Source organism: Danio aesculapii, chromosome 24 (assembly GCF_903798145.1).
Source record: "Danio aesculapii chromosome 24, fDanAes4.1, whole genome shotgun sequence".
NCBI classification, from domain to species: domain Eukaryota; kingdom Metazoa; phylum Chordata; class Actinopteri; order Cypriniformes; family Danionidae; genus Danio; species Danio aesculapii.
In genome coordinates this window covers 34,862,318-34,877,471 of record NC_079458.1, presented here as the reverse complement: position 1 = coordinate 34,877,471, position 15,154 = coordinate 34,862,318, and the positions used below count along the sequence as shown (strand labels likewise).

General features: G+C 35.1%; 1 protein-coding gene across 2 annotated transcripts in view; it reads right to left on the bottom strand.

Moving 5' to 3' along the window:
• The window catches only part of dpp6a (dipeptidyl-peptidase 6a), a 455,219-nt gene that overhangs the window by 350,501 nt on the left and 89,564 nt on the right, over nt 1-15,154 (bottom strand). Inside the window, exon 1 of one of the 2 annotated variants that reach the window (XM_056450196.1) lies at nt 4,800-4,881. The exons of the other annotated variant lie outside the window; for it this stretch is intronic. Within the exon in view, the coding sequence (XP_056306171.1) occupies nt 4,800-4,853 (54 nt within the window). The 5' untranslated portion in view covers nt 4,854-4,881. Of the gene's footprint in view, nt 1-4,799; nt 4,882-15,154 lie in introns of those variants that run through there. 2 annotated transcript variants of the gene reach the window in all.

Here is a 15,154-nt window from a genome sequence, read left to right as displayed (position 1 = left end):
AACAAGCTTCGAAAATAAGTATTGCTGAGAAGCTAGCTGAAGCAGAACATCTGTGCATATCAGAAAAACATTGTAGTGTTTTGCTCCTGAATGAGTCTGATTTTTGAACAAATCGATTGAGTCATCTGCAAATATCTTATTAATTTGGATGGTCTCATGCATTCGTTAACAAGAACTTTGGTGCAGATAATGCACTGTGGTTGGGTGAGGGACTCTTTTCTTCAAGGAAATAGACCAAGGTAACTATCTTGGTATTTGCTAACATGCTAGCGCTGCGACCCAAAATGTTTGGAGCATTCTCACCTGGGTCCAGTATGCTTACTATTAGCTGCTGAAGGCGAATCAGTTAGACTCTTTTCTCTGGAGGACAAATTACAAATTTGTCAATTATTTTGGTCAGCCAGGGGATGAAATAAACTAAGGCAACATGATTGTTCTCCTAATGATTGTTCCACTGCAAAAAATAGTAAAAATATGACGTGACCCGCCACAGAGCTCATTGAGGCTACCTTGTGGGCTGGGACCCCCCTGTTGGGAACCGCTGTACTACATGTTGAAATACTGACTGAACATTTTGCGATTATTTATAGGGCTGTGGTACATTAACGCTGTGCAATAAGGCCTTTAACCTTAGTTAATTTAACTAAACTCTCAATAAAAAACCTGCTTAAGCTTTTATTATTCTTAGGTGATGTTAATATAGGTTTATGCCTAATAATGCATTCAAATTGTAGTCGTAATATGAGCACAGGTCAAAATTGTTTCATTAAATAGAGTTGATAACTAATAAAATGTATTTTTAAACTAATATTAACATAGTTACTGTACTGTAATAAATGTATTTTTTTCTCTCACGATTGATTTTAATCCATTAACTAAAACTACCAATGAGACTTTGTTACATATTGTACTTATAATCCCTTTGCAATTGAATTTGGTTGAAACTTTAATCTGAAACCATTAAAACAATGAACATTTTTATTTATATATTTATTTGTTTTCTTTAACCTCTGCTATTAAAGTAACCCTTTTTTGCATCTTACATCAATATAGCATCGAAACCGTATATCATGACAAAAGCTTCAGCAATTAATCGCAACAAAAAAAATGTGACGCTGTCTAACACCGAATGTATTTTCTTTTGTTTCAATAAAACTGTATTGACTATAAATTCATGCTCCTGCGCACTTCACATGAGATGCTTTTCGACATAACGTTCCCAAGACGAGGATTCAATGCAGGCCACTAGGTTTTGGAACCTCGCCATAATATTATGAAAATAAGTCTTTTCAAAAATAAGTCTACTGCAGAATTCCCACAGTCGTCCATTATAATCCTGCCCTGAATGGTTGCTGGGAAAATGTAATTATGGACAAACCGTTTGGAAAAACAGCAGTGAGGCAGACATGTTCCAACTGCTGATTAAACCTGCAATCCAGCATTTAAGAGATTAGAGCAAAAACTGCTTTTTAATTTGCTGCGTTGGTGACCTTATTCCAAATATCTATCTATCTATCTATCTATCTATCTATCTATCTATCTATCTATCTATCTATCTATCTATCTATCTATCTATCTATCTATCTATCTATCTATCTATCTATCTATCTATCTATCTATCTATCTATCTATCTATCTATCTATCCTGTAAAAATATCTGTAAACTAATGTTTTTCTGTATTTTGTAATTCATTATTATTATTTACATTTATTTATGCTTTTGAATTTCATTATGGGAGCTTGATCTTTCTACCACCGACTTATTTTATTCAACAAAACCATTTCTTTATCAACAAAACTGACTTTTATTGACATTTTGCAATGGTCTAAAGGGATATATTGTCTGTATTGGTGTTGTAAAAACCTGGTAATAAGCTGTCAGCATCGTTTATGTTATTTTACAGACTATTTTTTTTTCTTATGAAATCTATTGTTTCAAACTACTTAAATGTCAATACAAGTTACTTTGTTAAACTGCGCAGTTCAGTTTCTAACATCAAAAATGCACAAAGCAGAGATCAAGGTCCCATAATGCAATTAATTAATGTAAATAAAAAAAAATATCTGTGTGTGCAAATATTCGCAAGTTAACAATTTTGCATATTTAGCATTTTATTCATTGTTTTTACTGTTTATTTATGCTTTTGAATTGATTTCTATCTATCTATCTATCTATCTATCTATCTATCTATCTATCTATCTATCTATCTATCTATCTATCTATCTATCTATCTATCTATCTATCTATCTATCTATCTATCTATCGTGTGAAAATATATACGTAATATATACATATACAATATATACGGTAGATTGGTCGGTCGGTGGGTCTGCCTATCTATCTATCTATCTATCTATCTATCTATCTATCTATCTATCTATCTATCTATCTATCTATCTATCTATCTATCTATCTATCTATCTATCTATCTATCTATCTATCTATCTATCTATCTATCTATCTATCTATCTATCTATCTATCTATCTATCTATCTATCTATCTATCTATCTATCTATCTATGTATCGTGTGAAAATATATACGTAATATATACATATACAATATATAGGGTCGGTCGGTCGGTCGGCTATCTATCTATCTACATGTATTTTCATTTCATATTCAGTCTGCTGAGAGGTAAAGGTTGAGTTAGTGACAGGTAAGCAACATGCCGAAAGTCAATATTGATTTCTTTGAGCGGAATAATGACATAAAGGGCAGAGGGATCTTCCCCAAAGACAAATGCCCTCTCAGGAGATCTTTTAGTCTTTCTTCACATCTGTATTTGACACCGTCTGTCATTTTTCCACAGACGAAACATAAATAATTAAACATTTATTTATTTATTTATGCTCTTAGAATTTTTTGGAATTCAGAAAAGCTGAGAGGAAAGAAAAAAGAGGAAAAATAACGACGCATAACTAATGTTTGGAGGCAGGGATTGATGTTTCATACTTTCTGGGCTCCCTGATCATCCTTCATATAGTCCATTGAAAGAGTACAGGTGAGAGATGGGCTGGAATGGGCAGCATTAGCTGGGAAATGAAATGTCTCAAGCAAAAGGACTGATGTTTCATGAACAGCACAGGTTTGATGGGAAATGCAATACTTTCTATCAACGCTGCCACATCAATATGTTCATAGCCAGACATAAAACACTTCAACCGTATTCCCTTAATTCAAAGTTCAAGAGTACCTAATAGATGAGCTGATAATTTCAAGGTTGAGATGGTGGAATGGAGAGTGATAAATGCATATATGTTACTGCAGAATAATTATATTAATTCCTCTGCATATTTATAGTTGCTACAAATACTGTAATATGCAAGACTCAAATGCCAGTGCCACAGACGCTCAATCAAACTGACACGTCAGTATAATTCTCTCATAATTCTGCTTATTAGGAGCTTGTCACTCATCATTAACATCAACATCAATGGATGACACAACATATGGTGATGCAGCTATTTTGACCAGGCAGAGATTTGAATAAAATAAAATCATAATAAAATAAAATAAAATAAAATAAAATAAAATAAAATAAAATAAAATAAAATAAAATAAAATAAAATAAAATAAAATAAAATAAAATAAAATAAAATAAAATAAAATTTAATGAAATTAAATTAAATTAAATTATTTACATTTGATCATTATGAGGCATAAGCATCACAAATATTGTAAATAACAAAAAAAGTACCCATTACATAAAATTAACAATTAAACAAATGAACACGTTTTAATTATTTTGGTAAAGAAAAATATTAAATAGACATTAAACATATCTGCTAAAGTTAAAATTATATATATATATATATATATATATATATATATATATATATATATATATATATATATATATATATATATATATATATATATATATATATATATATATATATATATATATATATTAAGAATTTTTTTATTAAAAAATTAAAATATATAATAAGAATTTTTTTATTAAACAAATAAAAATTAATTAAATTAAATTAAATTAAAAATAAAATAATTGACAAACCTCAGCTTGAACATGATCATTATGAGGCATAAGCATCACAAATATTGTAAATAACACAAAATGTACCTATAAACAGAAAGACACAAAATATTCCTATGAACTGACCAGGCAGAGATTTTAATAAAAATAAATAAATAAATAAATGTATTTATTTATTTAACAAAATTAACAACATTAAAGAAATAAACACATTTTAATTATTTTAGTCAAAGAAAATATTAAATGGACATTAAACATATCTACTGAAGTGTAAAAAAAAGAATAATTTTAAGATATTTAAAAAAATATATAATTAAATAGGAGAAATTAAGCCTTTAAGAATTTCTTAAGAATTAAAATAAAAAAAAAATTTCATCAAAAAATGTAAAATAAAATAAAATAAAATAGTCCACCTACAAACCTCTCCTTCAACACGATCTGTATAAAATAAGGCACAAGCATCCCAAGCCACTGCGAATGACACAGAATCCACCCCCTTACATCCAATCCATCATATCTGACCAAAGTCCTTCCACTAAAGAGCAACAGATGAGCCTTTATTTTTACAACCTTTAGTAATTCACAAGCCTGACAGCCATATTCCTTTGGGGGCAGATCTCGTATAACCTGGCGCACAAGAGCAGCAATTTGCAGCAAGATCCCCCTTAGATTTCACTCTTAAATTATTTATTAATTGTGACTGGTCTCTTAACAAAATTCTAATAAGGTCTAAAGCTCTTGGTAAAGAATCATTCTCTCGGGAGAGGTAACACAGCACAGCCATCTGAAAGTTTCTTACCATGTTAGAAGAGCCAGCCGTATCGATCTGCTGGGTGGCAATTAAGACAGACATGATTGAGATGCCCGTGTCTCTGCCCGTCTCCCGCTGCTGTCTCTCTGTCTTTCACTCAAGTCTTCAAGAAGTCCACTGAGGTACAATAGGAGGGGGGTCTCTGCATGCGACTCTGACTCGGGACCCCACACCAGCTCACTACAAGACACTCTCCAACAAATCAATCGTCAAGAAGGCGCACTATATATCCCAGCTTCATGTGGCTGTCTCGCTCTCCTTCTCATGCTTTCTCGCTCTCTCTCCTAGTCCCGTCTCGCTCTTTTTGACTTCATCCCCCTTGTTTCCCACCCACCCCACATCCACTCACTGAGCATGTTTCCTCATGGCAGGAGTGCAACATAAACAAGAACTCAAAACTGTAATGATTTACTTTACGCAACAAGATCCTAGTCTTACAGAACATGATTTATTGGTTAGTGTTATTCTGAAGGAGGTATATACAGTGAATGAATACACCTCCATTGATAATGATTTTTTAAAATTATTTCTCAGTGAATATAGACTATATACACTTACCGGCCACTTTATTAGGTACACCTGTCCAACTTCTTATTTACCCAAATTTCGAGTCAGCCAATCACATGGCAGCAACTTAATCCATTTAGGCATGTAGACATGGTCAAGACGATCTGCTGCAGTTCAAACATGAGCATCAGAATGGGGAAGAAAGGTGATTTAAGTGACTTAGAACGTGGCATGGTTGTTGGTGCCAGATGCCAGAAAGGCAACAGTAACTCAAATAAACACTTGTTACAACCGAGACATACAGCAGAGCATCTCTAAATGCTCAACAGATCCAACTTTGAGGCAGATGGGCTACAGCAGCAGAAGACCACACCGGGTGCCACTCCTGTCAGCTAAGAACAGGAAGCTGAGGCTACAATTCACACAGGTTCAACAAAATTGTACAATACATTGGAAAAACGTTGCCTCGTCTAATGAGTCTCGATTTCTGCTGCAACATTCGAATGGTAGTGTCAGAATTTGGCATCAACAACATGAAAGCATGGATCCATCCTGCCTTGTATCAGCGGTTCATGCTGATGTAATGGTGTGGGGGATATTTTCTTGGCACACTTTGGGCCCATTAGTACCAATTGAGCATCGTGTCAATGCCACAGCCTACCTGAGTATTGTTGCTGACCATGTCCATCCTTTTATGACCACAGTGTACCCATCTTCTGATAGCTACTTCCAGCAGGATAACGTGCCATGTCATAAACCTCGAATTATCTCAGACTGGTTTCTTGAACACAACAATGAGTTCACTGTACTCAAATGGTCTCCACAGTCACCAGACTCAATCCGATAGAGCACCTTTGGGATGTTGTGGTAGGGAGGATTCACATCATGGATGTGCAACTGACAAATCTGCAGCAACTGCATGATGCTATCATGTCAATACAGATCAAAACCTCTAAGGAATATTTCCAATACCTTGTTGAATCTGTGCCACAAAGGATTAAGGCAGTTCTGAAGGCAAAAGGGGGTCCAACCCGGAACTATCCTTTTGTTGTGTTCATGGCAATTTTTGCCCCACTGACTTCTATTATAATGACATTTTTGATTGCAAAGCCAAGACAGCATATACTTATGCATTCTTGATTGATTGTGACTTTCCTTGTTGGGAAGAGGAAAATAAATTTTCATTTTTACTGTTGATCATCAGTTGGCACCATTAACCCTTTAAATTTAGACCATTAACCCTGTGCAAAAAGTTTTAGGCTTTTATATGTAGTTTCTTGGTGTAAAACAGCAAATTATAGTGTGCGTGCATAAATACATTTACTATATTTACTATGTTCTAAGAGCTGAGCTGCTTATTTTTATTTTCTAAAATATACTAAGGTAAGTTGCAAATGTCTAACAGGGAAAAGCCACCAGCAATCAATAAGTATAGTATATGATGTCATGGCTTTGCAATTAAAAAAGTCACTATAATGGAAGTCAATAGTGCAAAAGCATAACAAAAGTGTAGTAAACTTGCCCAGGGTGTATTGTTGAGTTGAGAACTCCCAAAGCATTTTCCCAAAATGTGTCAAAATGAGATTTATTCATCAAAAAAATCATTCCTTTTGCGGAAACAGAGAAAGTTGTGGCCAAATTAAAACGCAAAGTAAAGATTCAGCACAAAATACTACCCAAATAATATTTTATAACTCTCTGAAACTGCCCCTTTGGGCTTTAATCGAAACTGTGCTGTTTTGGTGACTGTTGCTTTAAATTAAAATAAAATTGTGCTCACAAAGCTGATTCACAACGACTGCTTTTCACTCAGGGCTGTTTATGCTAATGAAGGAAAGATTGTCACTAATGGGCAAGGTTTTCCACCCTCTGAAGACAAGTACAAAGGGAGAATGTCGAGTGTTTTTCATGAAGTGTGATTAAAAAACAATTATGAATTATTTTTTACTATTAGAGACTGACTATATTCACACACTGCTGCCACACGACTGTGTTCAAACACATTATAAAATGTATTTTTGCATAACAGGCACTTTCAAATGCTCTTTGAGCCTGTCTCAGGGTTAGCTGCACAAGCAAACCACACCACAAAGGCAAATAAAGTCTGGTGTTTTAACCAAACTAAATAAGGCAGGTGTGAATAATGACACTGTTTGAAGGGAGGAAAACAGCAAAATAAGAATAAAGTTATATCTGCATGCTGCAAAAATAATAATCATTAATAATAATAATAATAATAATAATAATAATAATAATAATAATAATAATAATAATAATAATAATAACAATAATAATAATCATATATTATTATTATTACTATTAATAATTAGCTTACCTGAAGTTTCTCTTCAAAAGTGAGTTTTAACAACATTTCAAAAGGGACTTAAATGGTATTAAAAGTGGGTTAACAATTTCATTTTCTTCAGCTTAGTCCCTTTATTCTGGGTTGATCTTTTCTTCAACACATTTGTAAGGTTTAAAAAAATCAGATTGCCAGAATACGGATGTCAGACACATTACATTTAGAAAAGGTCATATCCACTCTTGAAAAATAACCTGGATACCAATATACCATATTACTATGAATAGGAAAAACTGAAATATCATATATGATAAAAATATATATAATGTATTTTAAATAAAAGAGCTATTCAGCAATTCAGTAAAGTAATTTCTGCTTTTACAAGCATGATTCCCACAGAAGCAATTTTTCCTATCACTGTCCCTTGAGGCACACCAACAGTAGTCATTTTGGATGTTTCCCTTATCTGATCCATTCATTTTAGGTCTTGGAGTCTTCACAAATGAACTGATGAGTTGATTTGTATTTTCTTTTTTTAATTAGGAAGTGTTTAATTAGGAAGAGTTTGAAAATAGGTTGTGTTTGTGTGCCTCCAGGAACATGTTAGGGAAAAAGTCTGTAGTATCCAATAGGGTTAGGTGATGTCGACCAATTTGGCATTGTATGATGTCTTATGTAAAACATCGCTATAGATGATGGCATTGTCGTTGTAGGTGGCGATAACTACTAACTAATTACTAATTAATTATTTGTAGCCTACCATTTCAATTAACTGTGCCGCATGGTCTTTGTTTTACCCATAAATAAATCATAAATAAATAAAGATAAGTTACACATAAATTACCACCTGTCAATCACTGTTTCCGCGGGACTCTGGCATGAATAGGCAGAGTGATCTGTCGTTATAATGGCGTTGACAAACTGGTTGGTAAAAAAGGTGCACAACCAACAGCAACCAACCAAGACTATCGGAGGTAGTACAAGCGTGAAAGTGAATGATTACTAATGCTGTGACACATTACCTGATAGATTCAAAAGACCAAAGAGTCGTTAGAAAGAGATAAGATTAATTAATTATCACATTTAACGACCATAGTGAGACGCGATCCAGCGGTACATCATTGATAAACTGTACGACGTGCACTGCTCTCTGGGGTTTTGTGCTCAAAGCACACTGACTGCTAGAGCTCAGAGTCAGACACGCAGATAGCCTACACTTGCAGCGGACGACAGAGAGTGTGTGTGTGTTCACGTGATGTGTGTTTTCAGCGATTAGTGTATTTGCATGTTGTTTTTTATGTAACTATTAAATACTATTTTTATGTATATTGCATAAAATATGGTAATTCTAATAGTTTAATAGCACATATGAGATTACATGATTAACTGATGCCAAATATCAAAAGTAAATACAGAATTTGCTGCAGTAGGAGAAGCTGTGTGAAACTTTATTTAATAAATGACTTGCGCCTCAAAAGATAGTATGCTGACACGCAATGTACACATGGTGGCGTTTGAAGGTGTGAGCTGCAAAGCACAGACACTCTTAACAGTACTAAAAGTAATTAATAAAATAATAACACTATTAGTGGCATTTTAGAATGACCAAAACAACATTTCAGATGTTTTACAATGTGCTCAACCTGCTGGTTTGTCCATTCACACACATTTCTACTATCACATGATCTCTTATAACTAAATCACATGACTCAATTTAATGTGCATACTGGAATTTGTTCTGTAAAAGTGCGTCCATCGTAGTTTATGTGCAACTTTTCTTATCGAATAAAAGTTTATCCTACTCAGTTATGCTCATATGTTTTTATGCACATTTTCAAAATGTATGTGCATCTTGGCGTTTCAACCCATCTTTTATGCGCATACCCAAATTGTGCATAAAAATAGGTGGATTGAAACGTAGCTATTGTCTTTCGACTTCCCTTTGGGAACCACTGCTTTAAGTCACACCATATAATGCATTTAAGGTACAGTTCAGTAGAAATGTTAATAAAAATGGTAATAATAATATAAAAAACATAAAACTGTGAAAGAACTGATATATATTTATATCTTATATTTTCTCAAACAGACTGTATACATATATCTATTTTTTTTTTCATAAAAAATGGTGTTTTATGAAAAAAAAATGCCTTTTTAACTACTCTATTGGTGCTGATTATCTCTTTTGACTCCATGATTTCTGAGATTGCATCTAATTTGCAGGCAGGGAGCCACTATGAATATGAGGGAGACTCCTGGAGCTTCTGGGAGAGGAGGGATGTCTGGTTTTGCCCACCACCCTTCTTCCGCCATCATTATATTTGTCAGGAAAGCCAAAATGCTCCCATAAATGTGATCTGGATGATGTGGGAGGCTTTTTGAGTTCTCTGCTAGCCATTTTTGCTGACTGACTAACATAAAGCAATATCGAAAGTCTTTTTACTCTATGATTGTTTAAACTAGAACAGCATGGTGGCGTAGAGGGTGGCACAATTGTCTCGCAGCAAGAAGGTCACTGGTTCGATCTCCGGGTGGGCCAGTTGGCATTTCTGTGTGGAGTTTGCATGTTCTCCCCATGTTCACGTGAGTTTCCTCCAGATGCTCCGGTTTCCACCACAGTCCAAAGACATGTGGTATAGGTGAATTGGGTGAGCTAAATTGTCCGTAGTGTATGTGTGTGAATAGGAGTGTACAGATGTTTCCCAGTGATGGGTTGAAGCTGTTACGACATCCGCTGCGTAAAATATATGCTGGATAAGTTGGTGGTTCATTGAGCTGTGCCGACCCCAGATTATTAAAGGGAATAAGCCGAAAAGAAAATTAATGAATGAATGAATGAACGAATGAATGAAGTATTGTTAAAACTTCTGGATTAATGCACAAGTTTAAAAAAAATATAGAATACAAATCCGCAGGTCACATGCTTGCATGTTTTTGAGATTAAAGTGTTAAGGATTTTGTAGGTAGCACTAGCAGCTGGTTTTGAATGCCCAAAATAGCAGCCTGAGGCATTGCGAATTCAGCTGCCAAGTGAACTGACTTTCCTTGAAACTGATTTTTAAGGTGTTTAGAAAGCTGTGGGATCCTCCAAAGCCTCCCCCAAAAAACACACCAGGCAGTCTGGAACTTGTCTCGACCCCCTCCCAACAGTGTTTGATGGTGCGAGTTTCATCCGTTCCACCAATGGAATCAATCCATTCAGTCACTGTGAAGTTGGGATCTCTTCACAGCACATGCGGAGTACCATACCTGCTTCACTCAATGGCACTGGTGCAATTCAATGCAACACTGGTTTATTCGCAAAGAGCCAAAGTGACAAAAGGCAAATCAAACAATGTTTCCTCAAAGGCATCTGGCTGACGAATGTAGTGATCCGGAGGTTCAGTGCTATGGCAGAACAAAACCTGGTCAAAGAGAACGTGTTTGGGAAAAATGGAGTCTGACACAATGAGACGTGCCTTGTCGCTGTCAGAATCACTTCAAAACAACACGCAGCACTCACTCAGAAGACATGGAGAGGTGCTGCTCGACACACGAGCTTCAGGAAAGAGCCCTCAGCAGAGACAAATCACAAGCCACACGTCTTCAAGACAGAATTGAGAGCAAACAGAAAAGACTGCCGAAGTATTACGCTTCCTCTGAGAAAAAGGCAGCAGAAATATCTGAAAAGATTTCTCAGATTAGAATCAATAAACAATTAGTTTATGCTTTTATTGTTGAAAGAAGTGTGTCAGTAAATTGTTCAATCATTTTCAGGAGTCGTTTCACATAAACTAATTTAAAAACACAATTGGTCGCACCGCATGACATTGGTTTAGCAGACAAATATAGGCCTGTCATGATAAAGAATTTTTGTTGTGTGATATATTGAAATTGTTGCGATTAGCCATATTATTGTCATTATGAGATCATTTTATGTCACATATTATGTAATGATTATACAACAGAATAATAATGCAAATAACCATAATCACTTTCAAGGGACTAAAGGCTGATTTATAAGTCTGTGTCGAGGGATCGGCATGACCTACGGTGCATGCCTTGCGCGTAGTCCTGCATTTATACTTCTGCATGCTGTTTGTGTTGCTCTGCAATAACACTTCCGAAAACAGTTGCAGTCTGTAGGTTTTTTTGTTTTTTTGGAACGCTACAAGTAGCTAAAACTCATTCATTCAGAGGTGGGAACCGGCAGACGTGCAATAACTTTAATCATAAGGTGAACTCAAAACAAAAGTTTTCATCTGGAGCTCCTTCACGTGACACTTATAAACACTCACTCCTTTCAGCACTGCCCACACTCATCACCACTACTAAACCGACTAATCACAATGCTGTGTTCACACCAGATGTGGAAGGCGCGAATTAATCACGCTATTCGCACGTAAATAGACACGTGAACATTTTGAGTTAACTCGGGTCATTCGCGCGTCAAATTCACTTCACAACAGACATGGATTCGCGTTATGGGCAGGGCTTCTGTCTGCCTGATAACTTTAGCTTAGTTGCTAAATGGCTAACATGCAACTTATTAAGAGAATAGCTGTGTTTATGTGCTTTAGGAAGGCTGAAAAACAGCGTCGATTCGTTTGGCGCTGTGTCTGAGTGTACTAGATCCTTTTAGAGGTGCACCCAGCTCTGTGAGTTTATCAGCTCCTCCAGAAACTGTACCTGGATGATGAAGGCTTTCTGCTGTGGTTCAGACTGAGCAGAGCCCAGTTTGATGAGCTGTTGTCTGGTGTCGGCAAGAAGATTTCTCCTCGGGACACCAACAACAGGCCCTACATCATAATCACAGCCATACTAGAGCAAGCTCCTGATTGATTAATGTGGCGCGAGTGTCCGCTAAAGTTCATATTTTCCAACTCGAGTGATTCACATCAAACACGCAAAACGCTCAACTCACGCTGCTTTATTTCCACAAATCTCATCCTTTGTGCTGCATTATTCGTGCTAAACGCGGCGCACAATGTCATTGCATTGACCTAAAATGTAAATCACTCGCGCTTGACTCTTCATACGCATCTGGTGTGAACCTGCATTAAGGTTATTTATCATTTAAGGTTATTTATATTTATTATATATCATATTAAATGTACTACTAAGTAAATGTCTAATTATTAACTTTGACAATGGTGAGGTAGAATGTAAATGTCCCTGTGAAATGACTTTAAGGCTATTTTTGAATTTGTAAATATACTGTATGTTGCAACAAAATTATTGAGGCCATGTCATATTCAATGATTATTTGCTATATTAATTATTACGACAGGCGTAGACAAAGGACGTTAATGAAAATGCTTCATGGCTTCTTAACATGAATGTGGTTAAAATTATATTAATACATTGCTAATTCATTTTTATAAAAAAAAAATAGTATTAAGGAGGTTTTTATGCTACTGTGTATCAAAACTGACAATTCTATCATTATTTACTCACACTTTACTTGTTCCAAGCCTGTTTAACTTTCTCTATTCTGGTGAACAGAACATGATTATTATCATTATTGTTATTGTTATTATAATTTAATTTAATTTAATTAAATTTAATTAAATTAAATTTAATTTAATTTAATTTAATTTAATTTAATTTAATTTAATTTAATTTTATTTTATCTGTAATTATTGACTAACATAGCATTTGTTTCTCCTACTATGGAAGTCAGTAGTTACAAGTTTCAGCTTTCTTCAAAATGTTTTATTTTGTATTCAGGAACTACTTTGGAACCACTTGAGGGAGGGTAAATAGTGAATAAAATTATTTTTGGGGGTTTTTAATTATTTAAAATTATTTTTTTCGCTTTAATTTTTATATGCATTGCTGTTGTATGTGCTGTTTCCAAAAAATATAATTATTTAAGCATGACAGAAAACTCAGAATCATTCAATATTGCTCAAATATGCAATTAAACGTTCAGAGCTCTGAATCTAAACTCAATTATAAAACAATATCTGGCATTTCTAATCAAATTTCCTTGACTAAATAATCTGAGCCATCCTTATTTATACTGCATGTACACAAATGTGTATTTCACTGGAGGATATTTCTATCTGACCAAAAAAATTGACAACTTTGATACCATAATGAAACATAAATGGAAACTCAATTAACTCAGCACTAACTCCAGTAATAAGATTTTAATCTAGTAACCTCTGCAGAACAATCACTTTCCTCATATCCAGATTTGTCTTAGATGAGCATTTGATTGGTTAGTCGTGAATCAATTATGATGCTAAGGGGCATGAGCTGAGGTTATGGGATCCATCAGAACGACTTGTGCATACTTGCACAGCCAACTCCCAGCAGGTCCATCTGACATAGATGCAAAGTAAGCATTTTACACTGCCAGACACACACGCAAGCCAGAGTCTCGCAAACACACCTATCCGCTCAAACCTGACATGAGGACGCAGATGATAAATCATTGCAGCTTACATTGGCAAGCGGTAAAGCGTAAGGCCTATTACACACTACACAGTATTCTGTATAATGCCTTCTGAAATTCAAGAAATATGTCACGCAGTATGCGCAACAATAAATCTATCATGGTGTATGCCATTACATGTATTATTACCTTGCAAGATTATGGCGTCCAATTATTATTTTAGTAATCTCTGTGTGAATAAAGATATCTTTTTGAAATGCTGAAAATGAGTGAAGATAGAGATTATAAATTGTGATACAATATTCTATTATGCGGGCTTGCTACAGAGCCCTTTAAAGAGCCATTGTACTGAAGGGGAGGGAGGGGGTAGAGAAATGGGACATACATCTACGCTTTTGCATTCACTGTCAAAAGAACTTATAATGAAGGTGATTTGAGGTGGAAGTAAAAAAAAAATCTTTCAAAGGGATAGTTCAGCCAAAAGTGCAAATTATCTCAGCATTTACTCTCGATTAGAGATACACAATATATCATTCAGCATTGATATTGCAATGTGTGTCAGCTATAGTTGTATCACAGGATATAAAATGTTGAATTGGGATTATAGTTGATGAGAGATTTGTGGAGTCATCATAAAGTAGACATAACAGAGTGGAAGTTTTTCATTTGCATGTGTTTTAAAGGCATTTTAAGAGAGTTTAAAGCAGGGGGGTCTAAACACTGCAATGACTCAAATAACTTATTAATAAAGTCATCTGGAATGGCAAAGAAAGCGTTCTTGCCGGACTCCCACAGTTCATAAAGATTCTTTGCATTCATCTTCAATGCCTCCTCCATCTTACCCCAGACATGCTCAATAATGTTCATTTATGGTGACTGGGCTGGCCAATCCTGGAGCACCTTGACCTTCTTTGCTTTCAGGAACTTTGATGTGGAGGCTGAAGTTTGAGAAGGAGCGCTATCCTGCTGAAGAATTTGCCACGCACTCTGCAGATCTCTCGCACACCCCTTATACTGAATGTAACCCCAAACCACAATTTTTCCTTAACCAAACTTGACTGATTTCTGTGAGAATCTTGGGTCCATGCGGGTTGCAATAGGTCTTCTGCAGTATTTGTGATGATTAGGTTGCAGTTCAACATGATTAATTGA